At 49.2% G+C, this 19,967-nt stretch overlaps 1 protein-coding gene across 2 annotated transcripts in view; it reads left to right on the forward strand.

Moving 5' to 3' along the window:
- Positions 1-19,967, forward strand: part of LOC140431052 (anoctamin-9-like) — a 368,406-nt gene that overhangs the window by 36,174 nt on the left and 312,265 nt on the right. For both annotated transcript variants that reach the window (XM_072518965.1, XM_072518966.1), the window contains exons 2-4: positions 725-793; positions 1,840-1,953; positions 19,191-19,327. In XM_072518965.1, coding sequence (XP_072375066.1) covers positions 725-793; positions 1,840-1,953; positions 19,191-19,327 — 320 coding nt within the window. The remainder of the gene's footprint in view (positions 1-724; positions 794-1,839; positions 1,954-19,190; positions 19,328-19,967) is intronic.

Below are 19,967 nucleotides of genomic sequence, written 5' to 3' on the forward strand. Positions count from 1 at the left end.
AATGTGGCTTAAAATGGTAAGGCTGAGTGCTTGATGTTCAAATGTGTGAAGTGTTCTGAAAAGATAGGGAAAGGAAAAAGGGAGGTGGGATGGTAGTACTGATTAGGGAAGATATTGTAGTGTTGAAAAGAGAGAGGATGGGCCAAGGACAGAATCCATTTGGTTACAGTTGAGAAGCAATGAATGGTATGATTTCACCATGTATGATGGAGGATATTCTACAGGCCTCCATATAATGAGATAGAGATAGAGGAGCAGGGAGATCACATGAATAGGCCTGTAATCATAAACATGGAAAGTATGTATTTAATTTGTACATGGGTGGCAAGAGGCGGGTTGTGGTGGAGGGAGTGAATGTTTAAGGTGGTGGAGAGGGTGCCAATTAAGCATGATGGAGCTTCTTGAATGTTGTTAGAGTTGCACTCATCCAGTAAAGTGAGATGTATTTCAATATATTTCTCACTTCTGCCCTGTAGATGGTAAACAGGTGCTGGAAATCAGAAGTTGAGTTATTCATTGCAGAATTCCCAGCCTCTCCCCTGCTCTTGCATCTTCAGTATTTATATGGATAGTTCTGTTCAAATTCTGGTTAATGGTAATCTCAAGGATGTTGATGATGGGTGATTCAGTAAGGCCACAGGCAAAGATCGTTGAAAACACTTTGGTTACAGCTGTGAGCCTATCCCACAGCAAGTGAATGACACTCTAACATCTTTATTGACAGAACGAGATGATTTACATTGGGCCCCAGAATGCAGAAGAATGCCTGATGCTCGAGGATAATGCTACTCTGGTAACTCGTTTCTTTCTCTTTCAAAAGATCCAATTAGTTTGGTAGGATGTTTCGCGCTGACATTTTGGGTGAGATCCACACCGGTATTCACCCACACTTAGTGATTTTTTGTGGCCGAGTACAAATGGCACCAGGTCGAGGCCTCTCTGGGGAATCCGTTCGTTCCTGGGCGCTGGGAGAATCCGGCAAGGGCGAGATCCAGATCGCGAGGTTCGGTTTAATCTCGTGAGACGTCTTGAACATCATGAATCTTGTGAGAGGCCTCTCACGAGGTTCAACAACGGCCTCGTCACTCCATCAAGTCGGGCGCAATGATGCTGGTAAATCATGCCAATAATGTGTAGTACTGAAAGATAGAAAAGTACCACTTAGTCACATTGCTGTGTACAGTAGACGAATACACAGTGGTGTTCACTCACATAACTGTGTATTGTAGAAATGTAGAACCCCTATTTTTCCGCCTTTACTCAATTCATCAATACACCACCCGTGAAGCACTCCTAAGTGAAGTAGTTATACACAGAATACAGCTCAAAACAAGTTGTCTGATTTAAAAGTAACAGATTAGTTACAACATAAAATAAAATGCAGATTAAAACTTGTGTCTACAGGGCTCCATCAAGTATTGTCAAGTCAGAAACAGCATAGACCTTTAACACTGACCAATCAAACACTTCTAAATCAGGTGTACGCTAGGTTAGAGCTCCCTCCATATTGTTCAGTCATGTGCCTTTGGGCCCGGTGCATTGTCTTATCGAGCACTTTCAAGTCAGGTACAAGCAGGTTTGAAGCAGAGTAATGTTTTTTATACATTTTCTCATTTAACCATTCATCATTAGGTATAGCAAGAGTTTGACTTTCTTCTACACTGTCACATCAGCAGTCTTTAGTGAGATGAAAATTAGACCTCCGTCCAGCTCCGCTAACAGGCCCAAGATAGGTGCAATATACATTTTATGGAAGATGGAGCTCATTATAGAAACAATATAATTCATTATGTCTGACAAACTGTCCATTTTCTTAACTTTGGTGTTCTTATGTTTCAGGACAATGTTGATTTTGTCTTAGTAGCGGCCAAACCAGGAAATGGTCTGGACAAAAAGGAAGTTCAAAGGAAGCTTTACTTGCGTAAAGTGAGAGAAAAAGGCTTCCGAATATTGGTGAGTATGTCAGTAAGACTGTGGAATCTGAAGCATGATTATAAAGATAGAGCAGTCAAATACTTCACTATAGGAATAACCCCATAACATTTGGAATCACTAGTTTACTGATTAAAATGAGGTCTTGTTACACCCTGCTGGAGTGACTGCTGCTTCCGGATGTGGAAGGTGAGGGAAGAATTGGGGATATATATATAAGTGGCTGGGGGAACAGGGAGGCGGGTGGTAAAGATCAAGGAGAAATGGGAAGCGGAGTTGGGAATGGAGATCAATTGGGGAGTATGGAGTGAGGCACTGCGAAGGGTAAACGGGACCTCCTCTTGTGCAAAGATGAGTCTGATACAGTTTAAGGTGGTGCACAGGGTGCATATGACTCGGGCGAGAATGAGTGGGTTCTTTAGGGGGTAGCAGATGAGCGTGAGAGGTGTGGGCGGGGGCCAGCGAATCATGCGCACATGTTTTGGGTTTGTGAAAAATTGGGACAATTCTGGGCGGGAGTGTTTGCGGTCTTAGCCAGGATAGTGGAGGAGGAGGTGGACCCGGACCCATTGGTGGAGATATTTGGGGTTTCAGAGAAGCCGGAGTTCATGGAGAAGAGGAAGGCCGATGTCTTGGCCTTCACCTCTCTGATTGCACGGCGACGAATTTTGCTGGAGTGGCAGTCGGCATCGCCACCGGGGGTAGCAGCATGGTTGGGTGACCTGTATGACTTCCTGCGGTTAGAGAAGATAAAGCATGAGTTAATGGGCTCAGGGGAGTTTGAGAAAAGGTGGAGGATGTTTGTGACCGTGTTTGAGGAGCTGTTCGTCGCAGGGGGGTAATGGGGAAGGGGGGGGGGGGGGCGGGGGTGAAAAAGGAGGAAAATATGTGCCAACTGTATAGTTGATTGTTGGGAAGAATGTTTCCCGGGGTGTTTATTTGCTGTAACCTACTTTGATATTGGTTTGAATAAAATGCATTTAAAAAAAAAAGGGAATGGACATTTCCAGGGATGGTGACAGTGGTGTCTGGGACATTACCTGCAAGGTATGATTCTGTGAGTATGACTGTGGGTCAATCTCTCAATTTTGGCACATGTTTATTTGCTGTAACCTACTTTGATACAAGTTTGAATAAAATGCGTTTAAAATAAATAAATAAAATGAGATCTTGTGGCACAGTGGTAGCATTCCTACCTCTGGGTGGAAGCTCCAGATTCAAGCCACATTTGAGCACTTGATAGCCACAGAAGGTTTGTTGATAACATGACCAAACAGGTTGAACATCAACCTGCAAATCCTTCCAAGATGCGTGATGGCAGGCAATAAGAATGGGAAGATTCCTGGCCAGCCATACTGCAGATGCAAAAGCAAACTAGTGCAATATTTTGGCATACATAATAATGGACCAATCCAATGGAAGTCCATGGTTGCCAATTCTCTCTTCGGGCATGGTAACTGAGGAAGGAGTTTATTGATTGGAGTTGCACATAACTTTAATAAATACTAACGACGATGGATCATTCAAAGGGAAGAGCAGCTTGAACACGGAGTTGATGGTAGATTTTAAAGAAAATAGGAGCAATTAAGTAGTTAATTAGGGAAGGGTGTTGTAGTCAGCCTTGGTCTAGAGCACAATGTTGGTCTTTTCAAGTTAGGAATCCGCTACTGGAGCTCTTTAGCATGCTACTTCTCTATATCCAGGAAACCTTTGCCGAGCTAATCAATTCACTTTGCTACACAAAGATGAATAATCATACAGCAGTCTGAACATGTTCAAGGTGTTCTATTCTAGAAAGCCAGTACATGAAGGATAAAACTGGAGCCTAACTTTGCACATTTTTATCTTTATTTCGAGTTAGGCATCACATGCATATAACTCCAAACCTACCAACCACAGTTTTAGGCTAGCTCAAGGATGCTCAGTGAATGTCTACCACCTACATTCAATTAAACACAAGATACACTTAATATATTCCCTTCTCTCTGTTTAAGTGAAAATGCCCAATTAAAATTGCAAAATAAATTAAACTAAGACTTTCATTTTCTGATCCAAGCATGACATTGAGATGCTCCTCCTCTATGGCCCCTGACAATTCTTTGTACATGCATCCTTTTTCGAAAGCAATTGGATCGTTGATGATTTGCATACACCGATTTGGTCACCTCCAGGTTCGCCGACTAGGGGGCATGCCTACGGTGGCATGAACATCTCAGCCCACCCCCACACCAACCCCCGCATCTGCAGTCCCCTCCGCGATTACCAGCTGCCACACTATGGGGTGCGGTCTCTGGGTTGACAGTATCAGCAGGTCTGGTCCATGGGTTGGGGATGATGACGACCCAATCTGCGATGAAGTCTGGTGCTCCGCACCATTCGACAATGTCTGACTCGTGCCCACAGTGGCACTTTCCACTGTCCACCTGGGTGATCCCTGCATGCGAGCTGGCCATTCCATCACACGATGCCATCGAACCCTTGGGGTGGTTGAGATGGGGACGGGGTCCGGTGTGGATGTAGGGTGGGGGACGGTTACTGGGGCAATGTGCAGTGGCTTACCTGGGGGACCAGGCACATGGCCACCTCCAACAGCTGCTCCTCCTCCCCCCCCAGCCAGCCCTGCCCATCCTTTGTACCCTCATGACAGAGCACTGGCAGGTTGGAACGTCTTGTGCACAGGTGTTTATTGTAAACAGGTGTACATGTTTCTGCAGGGGTGCGCCCTAGCCCCTAATGCCATCCTGTGTGCTGCATCCATGCCACTTAACTGGTGTCTAACGTTCTGGCTTTATGGGCCCTAACACTCCGTTTAGGTGGTTTCCCAGACATTACATCAGGGATGGAGGCGGCCTGCTCCGATTCCCGCCATTACCTGGGTCGCCTTTGGCAGCCATCCTCTGGAACGACCGGGCCTGCACGACCATAACCATGACCTGTTGTGACGGGGCAAAGCTCTGGAGCACTGCTGCAATGTCCAGGTGGCCATGGTACATGGCTGCCTGTGACAGGGCCACCCTGTCATGTGCCTCGCCCACATAAAGTGTCCCAAACCTTGGACATCCTGACCCATGGCCGATACCTTTGCCCAAGTGCCTCCACCCTGGACGCCACTTGTTCAATGTTGCCCTGGGTCGGCACCACCTCCTGCTCCTGCAGGTGGTTGGATATCCCCTCATGTAGTCCCTGACTCTGTGTCTGCATCTCCAACATCGATGGACCATCCTTTCCAGAAGTCGAAGACCAAGTCTGGATGGCAGCTAGTCCCTGAGCTCGGGCTGCCCTTCAACCGCCTGCCCCCTCAGGGGTTCATACCTCCACCTGATATACCGCTGAATGTGTGTGTTGTGAACCAGATAGTGTCCCAGGAGCCTCTTCATTAAAGTGCCCAACCGAGGTGATTGTCTCTGGGATGGTGGAGGGTGTTGGGGACAGTGTGACGGAAGGTCGGTGTCCTCCCCAGACTGATTCTCCAGGGTGTCAGGGGCTTGCATTTGCGGGCTGGCATCGCTGTCCGCTCCCACCTCGTCATTTGACGTGTGCTGGGGTTGGGTCCGTGGGCGGGGGTCCCAGATGGGTCCGCCTCATCGCCAGGTGATCCTGTAAAACACAAGACATGACTCCTGGTTGGGCTGGTGGAGGGGTGGAGGTGGGGGGGTGGGGAGGGTGCTACGTTCGTGAGGTGAAGGGGTGGTGTAGAGGTGGTGGGGTGCTAGGTTGGGGAGGTGGAGCGGTGGTGGGTAGGTGGTGGGGTGCTGAGTTGGGGAGGTGAGGGGTGGTGTAAAGGTGGTGTGGTGCTGGGTTGGGGAGGTGGAGGGGTGCTGGGTTGGTGAGGTGGAGGGGTGGTGGGTTGGGAGGTGGAGGGGTGCTGGGTTGGGAGGTGGAGGGGTGCTGGGTTGGGGAGGTGGTGGGTGCTGGTTTGGGGAGGTGGAGGGGTGGTGGGTTGGGAGGTGGAGGGGTGGTGGGTTGGGGAGGTGGAGGGATGCTAGATTGGGAGGTGGAGGGGTGGTGGGTTGGGGAGGTGGAGGGGTGCTGGGTTGGGGAGGTGGTGTGGTGTTGGGTTGGGGAGGTGGTGGGGTGCTGGGTCAGGGAGGTGGAGGGGTGCTGGGTTGGGGAGGTGGAGGGGTGCTGGGTTGGGGAGGTGGAGGGGTGCTGGGTTGGGGAGGTGGAGGGGTGGTGGGTTGGGGAGGTGGAGGGGTGCTGGGTTGGGGAGGTGGAGGGGTGGTGGGTTGGGGAGGTGGAGGGGTGCTGGGTTGGGGAGGTGGTGTGGTGTTGGGTTGGGGAGGTGGTGGGGTGCTGGGTTAGGGAGGTGGAGGGGTGCTGGGTTGGGGAGGTGGAGGGGTGCTGGGTTGGGGAGGTGGAGGGGTGCTGGGTTGGGAGGTGGAGGGGTGCTGGGTTGGGGAGGTGAGGGGTGGTGGGGTGCTAGAGGGGTGGTGGAGTGGTGGTGTGGAGGTGGTGGTGTGGTGTGGGGGTGGTGCCACATGTGCCATAGGGACACCGTAACTCAGCAAGGCCTCACTTGGTTCCCCAGTGCCGACCTCCGCCTCAGCGACTGCCCATTCTCCGGGCCCACCGACCAGGTCCAATGCCCGCTGCTCCATGGTGGTGACGGGCCGCAGGTCAGGCAGGACCTCTCCAGTCTGCTCTCTCTCCCTGTGATTGTGCCGCGCCTTCTCCTGGCGGGAGAGATGGGGAGGGGGGTCGACAGAAAATGTACAGTGTGAGGCAGCCGAACACGGACAGCGCGGTGGGGGGCAGCTAATGGCCTGTGTGTGAAGGGCCCCCGGCCATGGCGGGCAGTATGTGTGTTGGCATGTCATGCAGGGTGGAGTGTGAGCAGACTGCTGGCGTGTGTGTGTGCTGGGGGGTACAAGTGTGTGGGATGGGGGTGGGTGTCATCAGCACGGTGCTGCTTACTCACCCTGGCCACTCTGAGGAGGTTGTGCAGCCTTTTACAGCACTGCTGGCAGGTCCTAGCGGGGGGGCCCATGGCGCTCACGGCATTTGCTACTATAAGGCCATAAGACATAGGAACAGAATTAGGCCACTCGGCCCATCGAGTCTGCTCCGCCATTCAATCATGGCTGATACTTTCTCATCTCCATTTTCCTGCCTTCTCCCCAGAACCCTGATCCCATTATTAATCAAGAAGCTATCTATAAGACCAAACACCCATAAGACTATACCCATTAAATGGTGGCGGGTGGCAGCCTCTTTCCCACCCTGAGGAACAGGATGCCCTGCCTCTCCTCCACGGCATCCAGCACGGTCTCGAACTCTACATCAGTGAAGCTGGGTGCCGCTCTTCAGGGTGCAAACCTGGCTGGAATGAGTGTGTGTGGGGTGTAGAGTGCTTATATGTGGCTGCAGCTTGTCAGCTCCTTGAGTGCCAATCTCGACCTCAGCGAATCAGACGCCATTTTGCATTGGAATCGCACGGGTACCCCGTGGCACTGGTGCTAGCCCATTAACGGATCCTGAAATGCTCTGGGACCGGCACCGCTTTCGGTGTCGTAGAATACCACCGGTTCAGTCCCGGCATCAGCACTTAGGGGGCGATTCACTGATCTCGTTGCGCTTTCGCTTGAGCGAAATTAAGCCGGTGAATAGCGGAAGAGGCCGAAAACGAGAACCGCACCAGGCGCCAAACAGTTTATGATGCAACTGGCCCGCTCCTATATGCGAAATCGGGATCTCTCCGGAGCATGTTGAGAAACCAATCATCACCACTTAAGCCCTATTTCCATACAATTAACGGGAGCCTCCCCATATCCAACGGCTTCCCGTCATTCACCAGCCTCCCGAGCAAGTGGTCACACTGGTACCGATTAGTACTCCTTTTGAAAAACATGAACCTGGCGGAAGGGCTTCTGTGGGGAGCAGAGGAGGTGAGTAGCCATCTTTGCTCACAGGCAAAGAGGCCGGTGGTGCTAGGATTGCCACCCCAGTGCTCAGTGGGGGGTGAGGAACCCTTGGCTGGGGGTGGGGAACCTTCCGCAGGGGTGGGCCATCATGGGAGAGTGGGGTGGGGGGGGGGGGACTTGCGGGCAGCCGCTCGCTGCACCACCATGCCAAACCCTGGATCATTTACCCATTCCAGTGGAAACCCTTGTCCCTGCCCCTCTACTCCAATGACCACCCGTAACCCCCACCAACTGCGGAGGCCTCTGGCTGCACGGCTGAAGGCCATTGCCAATAAGGAATTGGCAATCATGGTTAAGTGAGCACTTCGCAGATGCCAAGTGGATTCCTGTGGGTGGGAAGCGGGCCATGTAGCCTAGCATCCCTATCACATCCTGATGCCTGGACACTGTGGTGAACACTGCAGGAGGCAACACCACACACACAACATTCGCACACCCAGAGGATGAGACACATCTCTGGGGACATGCCCAAGGCTGGAGGGTGGGTGGGGGCCACGGGGTGGGGGGTGGGGGGGCAGGAGGAGCGATGGGAGAAGGGTCCAGAGGTCAGCCCGCACTGTGGAGGAAGGTGACAGAGGCAACATAATGGTTGATCAAAAAGGTGTTTAATGTGTTGTACAATACCCCACTCCGAACGGTGCTGCACCTCCATCCCGCCCACCCCCTCCCCCGGTGCCCCTAGTATTCCTCAATTGCTTGACCCTCCTTGCACTATGACTACATCTAGGTGTTTCCCTGGAATGCACATCTGAGGTGGATGGAGCCAGCTGCCTACCTCGCCCCGTGGCCTTTGATGCCCTGGCGGGCGTTCTCTGGGACCAGAGGGCCCCGGGTACTTGTCGGTGGCACATGGACAGCCGTGCCGACCTGTCCCATGTGCTGACCTTGAGATGCAGCCTCATCAGAGGGATGGAACTTGGGGGAGCTGGTGGCCACCGTCGCCACTCCATGGGATGGGTCCGGTTGGCACTCAGTGCCTCCTCCTCCTGCTCGATACCCATAGGGCCGGCCCTAAGGTCACCTTGGGATGGAGGGGCAGCTGGTTCAAGCCCCGGCTGCCCCATCATCATGTGTCTCTGCCAGCCCTGGCGGTTCCTCATGGTCTGCACCATGATGTCGACACCCTCTGTGATGCCCCTCAGTGGCTGGCATGTTCTGCAGTGCCTCAGCATGCCCACTTGTGACTGAGACAAACTCCGCAGTGCCTCGATCATTCCCAACTAAGAGCGGGACATGTCCCACAGAACCTCATCAAAGTTGGACTGGTACTGGGTGACATCCCCCAGCGAGTCGGACATTCTACCGAGACCCTCAGCCTTGACCATCACCAACTGTGCCTTGGAAACTTTCACTCATGGTGCCGACGTTTTGCACCAGGCTCTTCACAGCGGTCACCACCCTATTGCCGGCACCATCTCCTGCGCCCCTAGCCTCTGGGACTCCTGCAATCAGCTATAGATCTGCTGGAATGACGCTGACATCTCCCTCTGAACGTCCCGGCATCCCTATCATCTCCATCAGCTCCGAGTACCTCTGTTCCAGAGGTTCAGCATCAGGCTGGGACCCAGCTGGGTCCTGGGATCCAGCGGCCCTACAACTGCTGTCTCGTCTGGGAGTTCCTGCCTCCACCTGTTGTGCATCATCGGCGGTGTGGTGCTCACCAGATTGTGTTCTCAAAGCCTGCCCACTAACATGTCGGTGTGTGTATCTGTGCTGGTGGAGGGTGGGGTTGACAGCTGTGCCATGCCTGGAACAGTTGCATCCTCAGAGCTCTTCTCCATGGTGTTCTGCTCGGAGTCAGGAGAGGGGGCCGCATGGGATAGGCCGGCGCCGTTGGCTGGAGGACAATGGTGAATGGACATGTGGTCAGTGGGAGGGCTGGGTTTATCAGTAAGACAATCACTACTCACGTTTGACAGGTCCCCCCCGGGTGGAGCTCGGTGATTCCTCACCTCTGCGGTATCTGCCAGCTTCCGCGTGGGTGACCGACCTGACCTCGGCCACACCAGTCACCTCCAGGGTACGTTCCTCGAAGGAGGTGAGGATTCTTAAGTCCAGCACCCCTCCGCCAGTTTGGGCCCTCTCCCGGTGATTATGGGAGAGCTTTTCCTGAGGAGACACAGCGAGGGCATGAAATTTGGCATGTCAGCTACGACCCTCACCAACTTCTACAGATGCACCACAGAAAGCATTCTTTCTGGTTGTATCACAGCTTGGTGTGGAGCCTGCTCTGCCCAAGACCGCAGGAAACTACAAAAGGTTGTGAATGTAGCCCAGTCCATCACGCAAACCAGCCTCCCATCCATTGACTCTATCTATAATTCCCGCTACCTCAGAAAGGCAGCCAGCACAATTAAGGACTCCACGCACCCCGGAAATACTCTCTTCCACCTCCTTCCGTCAGGAAAAAGATACCAAAGTTTGAGGTCACGTACCAACCGACTCAAGAACAGCTTCTTCCCTACTGCCATCAGACTTTTGAATGGACCAACCTCGTATTAAGTTGATCCTTTCTCTACACCTTGCTATAACTGTAACATTATATTCTGCAGTTTCTCCTTCCTTCCCTATGTACGGTATGCATTGTTTGTACAGCATGCAAGAAACAGTACTTTTCACTGTATACTAACACATGTGACAATAATAAATCAAATCAGATCAAATCAGAGGCAGTGAGAAAGTGCAAACTCCACACAGTCACCCAAGAATTGAGCCCAGGTCCCTGGCTCTGTGGAGCAGCAGAGCTAACCACTGTGTCACTGTGCCCCCTGATTGTACACATTGCTGCCAATGTGCATTGGTGGTGTGGGAAGTGGATGTTGAAGGTGATGGATGGGATTCCAATCAAGCAGGTTGCTTTGTCCTGGATGGTGTAGAGCGTCTTGTGTGTTGTTGAAGCTGCACTCATCCAGGCAAGTGGAGAGTATCCCATCAAACTCCTGACTTGTGCTGTAGATGGTGGACAGAATTTGGGAAGTCAGGTGGTGAGTTTATTGCTGCAAAATTCCCATCCTCTGATCTGCTCTTGTTACTACAGTAGTTATTTTGCTGGTCCAGTTCAGTTTCTGGTCAGTGGTAATCCCCAGGCCTTTTCTATTTACTTAAGATTTATATATTCCAAGTGTACACTGGATAACTTCTGCCCCCACCCACAGGATGGGCTCTTCTGATCCCGCTGGCGATCCCCTTTGACAGGTTCCACAGTGACACAGCAGACCAGCAACGCAAATGGTCATTAACTTGGGCTGAAATGGTAAATCCTGCCGGCCACAAATGGCGACCTTCCTCCTCCACCAGAAAACCCACTGCCCGCTGGGGCGGCTGGAAAATCACGGCCACAGTTTAAGTCTGTTTCAATTTATAGGGGCTCAAGTGAATGCCCAGTTTATGCCAAGACCCTGCCGTCAATTAATATGCTATTAACGCCTGGTGTAGTTATGGCAGCCTTTGAAATTAACACGTCAAAATGTAATGGTAATATTTACATAGTAACTTGTTCTGTTCCCTGCAACTTGTTTCCCATTGGAGACCCTCTCTGCTGTGGTTCTTCAAGTGATTACTATTTTTTTACTACATCTGAGTGGTCCCTGTGTGGCCAGTGAGTATTTCAAGAAATGGATGCTTTATCTCTCGGTGCAGGTTCACCACTGGAGTCAAGTCTGACAAAATAGTAGCTGCAAGTGACTGCCCACTAATCAGATTTGTTCAGTTCTCTGAGGGTGTGTAATTTCCCTGAGGGGAAGCTGCCTCCTCTGGCCGTATTTGACATTTCCCAGGTAGCGAGCATCACTGCAGGATGATTTTGATCTGCATGACACCAGCCTGTTGGGTATCACTGAAGTGTAGGATATTTGCCATCATGACTTTCTCCCTGAGTTTATCCAATCTGTGATAACTCTTTCAGGGCGTTCTGGCTGTACCAGTGATTTGGTCAGAAGTCAACTTTGAATGTGGCTGCAGTCGGATATCAGTCTATACAATTGTGGAATGCTCAAATTGTAAACCCAGGCAGCTGCTTGCTGTTCCACACTTCCACCTCCACTTGAGCCTCCAATAAGATCCATTGTCATGATCCCAGACCAGACCCCCAAAATTTATTACGGTTCCTGATGAGACCCTGAAATTTCATTGCAATCTGGTTCGGGACCGGTAACGTTTGTTTTGTTGAATGTTGACAAAATTTTAAATCCTAGTCACAAAAACAGAAAATATTGGGCAATCTCAGCAGGCCTGGCCGCATCAATGGAGAGAGAAGGGAGCTAATGTTTCGAGTCTGGATGACTCTTTGTCAAAGCAAAACCCTAGTGAACTTAAATACTAGTTACTCACTAAGAGAATAAAGTCACAAGATTCCATAATTTTAAACAAACAGAAGAAATGTTACTATACATAAGTTGCAAAAAAAGGTTATGGATTGGGGGAGAGTGGATTTTAATAATAACAATAACCTTTTATTGTCACAAGTATGAAGTAACTGTGAAAATTATTTTTAGTAAAATAAGGCAGTATCTGGCCAAGCTAGACTGGAAAGAGTTACTTGTGGGGAAATCTACAGAAGAGCAGTGGGGGGAGGAGGGGGGGGGGGGGGTTCAAAAAGGAAATGGGGAGGGTACAGGCCCAACATGTTCCCTTTCAGTTAATAGCAAGGAGTAACGAGCCCAGAGAACCATGGATGACCAGCGACATTCAGGATATGATGAGAAGGAAAAGAGAGTTTTTTATCACGTACAAGGAGAGCAAATCAACAGAGGTATTAGTGGAGGACAGAAAGTGCAGGATGGAGCTTAAGAAAGCAATTAGGACAGCAAAGAGAGGATCTGAGAAAGCCCTGGCTGGAGAATCCCAAGATATTCTATAAGTATGTTAATGGGAAGTGGATAATCAGGGAAAGAGTAGGGCCCATTAGGGACCAAGGGGGAAATCTGTGTGTGGAGCCAGAGGATATTGGTAGGGTGTTGAACAAATACTTCACATCTGTCTTCACCCAAGAGAATGAGGAGGTAGACATGGAACTCAGGAAGAGAAACTGTGAGGTTCTTGAGAAAATTGTCGGAGAGAGCAATAAGGTACAGTAGTAGTTGGCAGGCTTAAAAGTGGACAAATCACCAGGTCTGGAAGAATTGTGTGCCAGGATGCTGTGGGAGGTGAGGGAGGAGATAGCAGGTGCTCTGACTCAAATTTTTAATTCCGTCTGGCCACGGGGGAGGTACCAGAGGGCTGGAGAACAGGTTGTGGAGATAAGTCAGGCAACGACAAACCAGTGAGTCTCACGTCAGTGGTAAGGAAACTGTTGGAGGAAATTCTGAAGCCGAGAATCTATCTCACTTAGGGAGGCAAGGTTTGATCATGAATAGTCAGCATGGCTTTGTCAGAGGGAGGTCAGGTCTAACAAATTTGAATGAATTTTTGAAGCCTGTGACCAGGTGTGTAGAAGAGGGTAGCGCAGTTGATGTAGTTTACTTGGATTTCAGCAAAGCCTTTGAAAAGGTCCCATTTGAGAGACTTTTAAAGAAGGCAAATGCACATGGTATACAGGGTAACTTGATAAGGTGGATTCAAAATTAACTTAGCTGTAGGAGACAAAGGGTGATGACAGACGCCTGCTTTAGTGACAGGAATGCTGTGTCCAGTGGCGTACCACAGGGATCGATGCTGTATCCCCTATTGTTTGTCATTTATATAAACAACGTGGATGACTATGTGGGGGGTAGAATCAGTAAGTCTGTGGTTGAAACAAAGATTGGCTGGGTAGTTAACAGTGAGGTTGAGTGTCTTGAGTTACAGGAAGCTATAAATGGGATGGTCAGATGAGTAGATATGCGGCAGATGGAATTTAACCCTGAAAAGTGTGAGGTGATACACTTTGGAAGGAGTAATGTGACAAGGAAGTATTCAATGAATGGCCTGACACTGAGAAGTTCAGAGGAACAAAGCGACCACAAAGAACATGAAAAGTACAGCACAGGAACAGGCCCTTCGGCCCTCCAAGCCCGTGCCAACCATGCTGCCCGACTAAACTAAAATCTTCTCACTTCCTGGGTCCGTATCCCTCTTCCCATCCTATTCATGTATTTGTCAAGATGCCCCTTAAATGTCACAATCGTCCCTACTTCCACCACCTCCTCCGGCAGCGAGTTCTGGGCACCCACTACCCTCTGTGTAAAAAACGTGCCTCATACATCTCCTCTAAACCTTGCCCCTCGCACCTTAAACCTATGCTCCCTAGTAATTGACCCCTCTACCCTGGGGAAAAGCCCCTGACTATCCACTCTGTCTAGGCCCCTCAAAATTTTGTAGACTTCTATCAGGTCGCCCCTCAACCTCCTTCGTTCCAGTGAGAACAAACCGAGTTTATTCAACCGCTCCTCATAGCTAATGCCCTCCATACCAGGCAACATCCTGGTAAACCTCTTCTGCACCCTCTCTAAAGCCACCACATCCTTCTGATAGTGTGGCGACCAGAATTGAACACTATACTACAAGTGTGGCCTAACTAAGGTTCTATACAACTGCAACATGACTTGCCAATTCTTATACTCAATGCCCCGGCCAATGAAGGCAAGCATGCCGTTTGCCTTCTTGACTACCTTCTCCACCTGTGTTGCCCCTTTCAGTGACCTGTGGACCTGTACACCTAGATCTCTCTGACTTTCAATACTCTTGAGGGTTCTACCATTCACTGTATATTCCCTACCTGCATTAGACCTTCCAAAATGCATTACCTCACATTTGTCCAGATTAAACTCCATCTGCCATCTCTCCGCCCAAGCCTCCAAACAATCTAAATCCTGCTGTATCCTCTGACAGTCCTCATCGCTATCCGCAATTCCACCAACCTTTGTGTCATCTGCAAACTTACTAATCAGACCAGTTACATTTTCCTCCAAATCATTTATATATACTACGAACAGCAAAGGTCCCAGCACTGATCCCTGCGGAACACCACTAGTCACAGCCCTCCAATTAGAAAAGCACCCTTCCATTGCTATTCTTTGCCTTCTGTGACCTAGCCAGTTCTGTATCCACCTTGCCAGCTCACCCCTGATCCCGTGTGACTTCACCTTTTGTACCAGTCTACCATGAGGGACCTTGTCAAAGTCTTTACTGAAGTCCATATAGACAACATCCACTGCCCTACCTGCATCAATCATCTTTGTGACCTCTTCGAAAAACTCTTATCAAGTTAGTGAGACACGACCTCCCCTTCACAAAACCATGCTGCCTCTCACTAATATGTCCATTTGCTTCCAAATGGGAGTAGATCCTGTCTCGAAGAATTCTTTTCAGTAATTTCCCTACCACTGACGTAAGGCTCACCAGCCTGTAGTTCCCTGGATTATCCTTGCTACCCTTCTTAAACAAAGAAACAACATTGACTATTCTCCAGTCCTCCGGGACATCACCTGAAGACAGTGAGGATCCAAAGAGTTCTGTCAAGGCCTCAGCAATTTCCTCTCTAGCCTTCTTCAGTATTCTGGGGTAAATCCCATCAGGCCCTGGGGACTTATCTACCTTAATATTTTTCAAGACGCCCAACACCTCGTCTTTTTGGATCTCAATGTGATCCAGGCTATCTACACACTCTTCTCCAGACTCAACATCCACCAATTCCTTCTCTTTGGTGAATACTGATGCAAAGTATTCATTTAGTACCTCACCCATTTCCTCTGGCTCCACACATAGATTCCCTTGCCTATCCTTCAGTGGGCCAACTCTTTCCCTGGCTATCCTCTTGCTTTTTATGTTTGTGTAAAAAGCCTTGGGATTTTCCTTAACCCTATTTGCCAATGACTTTTCGTGACCTCTTCTAGCTCTCCTGAATCCTTGATTAAGTTCCTCCCTACTTTCCTTATATTCCACACAGGCTTCGTCTGTTCCCAGCCTTCTAGCCCTGACAAATGCCTCCTTTTTCTTTTTGACGAGGCCTACAATATCTCTTGTTATCCAAGGTTCCTGAAATTTGCCGTATTTATCCTTCGTCCGCACAGGAACATGCCAGTCCTGAATTCCTTTCAACTGACATTTAAAAGCTTCCCACATGTCAGATGTTGTTTGCCCTCAAACATCCGCCCCCAATCTAGGTTCTTCAGTTCCCGCCTAATATTGTTATAATTAACCTTCCCCTGATTTAGCACATTCACCCTAGGACCACTCTTATCCTTGTCTACCAGCACTTTAAAACTTACTGAATTGTGGTCACTGTTCCCGAAATGCTCCCCTACTGAAACTTCTACCACCTGACCGGGCTCATTCCCCAATACCAGGTCCAGTACAGCCCCTTCCCTAGTTAGACTATCTACATATTGTTTTAAGAAGCCCCCCTGGATACTCCTTACAAACTCTGCCCCGTCTAAGCCCCTAGCACTAAGTGAGCCCCAGTCGATATTGGGGAAGTTGAAGTCTCCATCACAACAACCCTGTTGTTTTTACTCGTTTCCAAAATCTGTCTACCTATCTGCTCCTCTATCTCTCGCTGGCTGTTGGGAGGCCTGTAGTAAACCCCCAACATTGTGACTGCACCCTTCTTATTCCTGATCTCTACCCATATAGCCTCACTGTCCTCTGAGGTGTCTTCCCGTAGTACAGCTGTGATATTCTCCCCAACCAGTAGCGCAACTCCGCCACCCCTTTTACATCCCCCCCCTATCCCACTTGAAACATCTAAATCCTGGAATGTTTAGCTGCCAATCCTGTCCTTCCCTCAACCAGGTCTCTGTAATGGCAACAACATCATAGTTCCAAGTACTAATCCAAGCTCTAAGTTCATCTGCCTTACCCGTAATACTTCTTGCATTAAAACATATGCACTTCAGGCCACCAGACCTGCTGTGTTCAGCAACATCTCCCTGTCTGCCCTTCCTCAGAGCCATACTGGCCGTATTCCCTAGTTCTCCCTCAATGCTTTCACCTTCTGACCTATTGCTCCGGTGCCCACCCCCCTGCCATACTAGTTTAAACCCTCCCGTGTTTGGCGTGTTTGTCCATAGATCTCTGAAGGTGACAGCTGCTATTAACCTGCCGTTGAAAGGGTGGTGAAAAAGCCATATGGGACACTTGCCTTTATCAATCAAAGCATCGATTACAAAAGCTGGGAGGCCATGCTGGAGTTGTATCGAACTTTGGTGAGGCTACAACTGGAGTACTGTGTGCAATTCTGGTTGCCACATTATAGGAAGGATGTGATTACACTGGAGGGGGTGCAGAGGCGATTCGCCAGGATGTTGCCTGGGATGGAACATTTAAGTTATGAAAAGAGATTGGATAGGCAGCACAGTGGTTAGCACTGTTGTTTTACAGCGCCAGGGACCCGTGTTCGATTCCCAGCTTGGGTCACTGTCTGTGCGGAGTTTGCACATTCTCCCCTTGTCTGCGTTGGTTTCCTCCGGGTTCTCTGGTTTCCTCCCTCAAGGCCCGAAGAATGTGCTTGTTAGGTGAATTGGACATTCTGAATTCTTCCTCGGTGTACCCGAACAGGCGCCATAGTGTTACGACTAGGGTAACTTCATTGCAGCGTTAATGCAAGCCTACCTATGACACTAATAAAGATTATTATTGTTAGGCTTGGGTTGTTTTCACTGGAGCAGAGGGGTGACCTGATCGAGGTGTACAAGATTATGGGGGCATGGACAGGAGGGATAGGGAACAGCTGTTCTCCTGAGTTGAAAGGTCAGTTGCGAGGGGACATAAGTTCAAGGCGAAGGGTAGGAGGTTTCGGGGGGATTTGAGGAAAAACGCTTTTACCCAGACGGTGGTGACCGTTTGGAATGCACTGCGTGGGAAGTTGGTAGAGGTGCCTTGCCTCACATCCTTCAAAAAGTTCTTGGATGAGTACTTGGCACTTCGTAACATTCAAGGCTATGGACCAAGAGCTGCAAATGGGATTAGGTAAGCAGGTCAAGTGCCTTTCAAGCATCGATGAAGGCTCAATGGGCTGAAGGGCCTCTTCTGCATTGTATTAATAATAATGTTTATTAGTGGCACAAGTAGTAGTACATTAACACTGCAATGAAGTTACTGTGAAAATTCTGTGATTCTGTCAAGTCAGTAAAGCAAACAACAAATACTATGGGTGTGATTTAACTAAATGGGAACAAAGTCCCATAGTGAGTGTTGTCTCACTCTAATATGCAGATTTGGCAATAAATGAGCTCGCCCACAAGGGCGGCATTCACATTGTAAAGTCTTGTGAGATCATGTTAGATCTCACAAGGCATTGCGAGCCAGGTTGATCGTGGGAGCGGGGTCTCCTGGCTTCTAATGAAAAGGTTGCGCAGTGGCACGGTGCTCTTCGGGCACAACATGGCCGCTCCATATATCTCTTGAACTGTAATATCTAGAATTAACATGAAGTAAAAATGAATTAATGGACAAACTGGTCGGATACACCACAAAGTGCATGCTAAATTGCAAACAAAGCCAAGACAGGTCTCATGAATCTCATGTCAGTCATCGCTGTGATTCTTCCTCACAAGGAATTTTGCTTCTACTCCTTCAAAAAGCCGACAGCAGCTCCAACGAGTTCCATGAATACAATATTAACGGAAAGGGCCCACTACTCCAGATTTGAGCTGATTTCCTAATAAGAACATGTTCCCCCCCTTTACTGGCCAAGTCCACATCCCATCAATGATTAATAAAAAATAATCATAGCAGCCCCACAGCCATTTAATGCTCCGAGGACCAGACCCGGGTGGATGTCCTGCCTCAGAGAGCTGGTGACCTACCTGATTGACTGGCAGCTTTGTAGATCATACAGCACCAGCGGTGGTCAGGACTGGGAATCGAAGGAGTCCCAAGATTCTAAGTTCCAGAGTCCAGCACCAGGTAAGTGCCAGACGGTCTGGGGGAGGCTCCATCTGGTGGGTGAAGGAGTTTAAGGTCTTGATGGAGAGACTGGGGAAGGGAGCACCTGCCGTGGATATACCTTGGGGAGGGGGGGTATGCGCCTGATGCGGAAAGATTCTTGAGAGAAGCACACGCCTTCATGCCTGGGGCATGAGTAGGGTCTCCTGCTGCCACGCCCCCCCGTTGCCACTGAGCTGGGTGGTGGCAAGGCCACCTGGGAATTTAATGGGCCAACCTCCCCTGCCCCCTCCCCCTCCTCCATGCCTGAATTCCCACTTGCACCAAATTCCCAAATTTAGCATTGTTTATGGACCAAGATACTCTACATGATAATGTTCAGTACAGAGTGACACCAAGATGCAGGTGCAAGAGTGAGGATTCAGTCAGTAGAATTCATTATTTAAAGAATTTATGTCAGCTTTGTTTAAGATACTGGTGTCTGAAATATAAAAAAAGCCGATTTAAGAAAATAAAAAGTTTTCTTCCTCCCAGAAAAAAGAAGACGCCCACAATTTATACTTTGGAATTCAAGCCGGTGAAGAAATCTTTGAAAAATACATGCAGCATTTAAAATTTTCTGAGCGGAGATATGGAGATACTGGACTTGGCACAATTTCAAAATCTACTAGGTACTGTGGTATAGTTATTTAAATGCTTTATCCTTCAGATGAAAATTATGTTCTGTGGTTCTTTTGCAGTATGAAATTGTGAGGAGCGCTCTGGGATTACAACATGGAGCTAACCGAATAATGATAACCATCCATGCTCTACCCCTCATTTATACACATTTGATAATTGAACAGATCATAATAATAATCTTTATTGTCACAAGTAAGCTTACATTAACACTGCAATGAAGTTACTGTGAAAAGCCCCGAGTCGCCACATTCCATTGCCTGCTCGTGTACACAGAGGGAGAATTCAGAATGTCCAATTCATCTAACAGCATGTTTTTCGGGTCTTGTGGGAGGAAACTGGAGCACCCGGAGGAAACCCATGCAGGCACGGGAGAACATGCAGACTCCGCACAGCCAGTGACCCAAGCCCGGAATTGAACCTGGGACCCTGGCGCTGTGAAGCAACAGTACGAACCACTGCGTTGCCGTGCCGCCCTTAAAGAGCATCTGTCTCTTCTGCACATTTGTAATGTTGAATATCAGTTGTGCTATTGGGAAACTTCACTGTCTTTTATCACCCATTTGGAATTTGGTAGAAGATCCCAAAAGGTTTATTTGTGCTATACAAAAGTTTCATAACTGAATTAAATCA

The sequence above is a fragment of the Scyliorhinus torazame genome, chromosome 10 (assembly GCF_047496885.1).
Source record: "Scyliorhinus torazame isolate Kashiwa2021f chromosome 10, sScyTor2.1, whole genome shotgun sequence".
Lineage (NCBI taxonomy): Eukaryota > Metazoa > Chordata > Chondrichthyes > Carcharhiniformes > Scyliorhinidae > Scyliorhinus > Scyliorhinus torazame.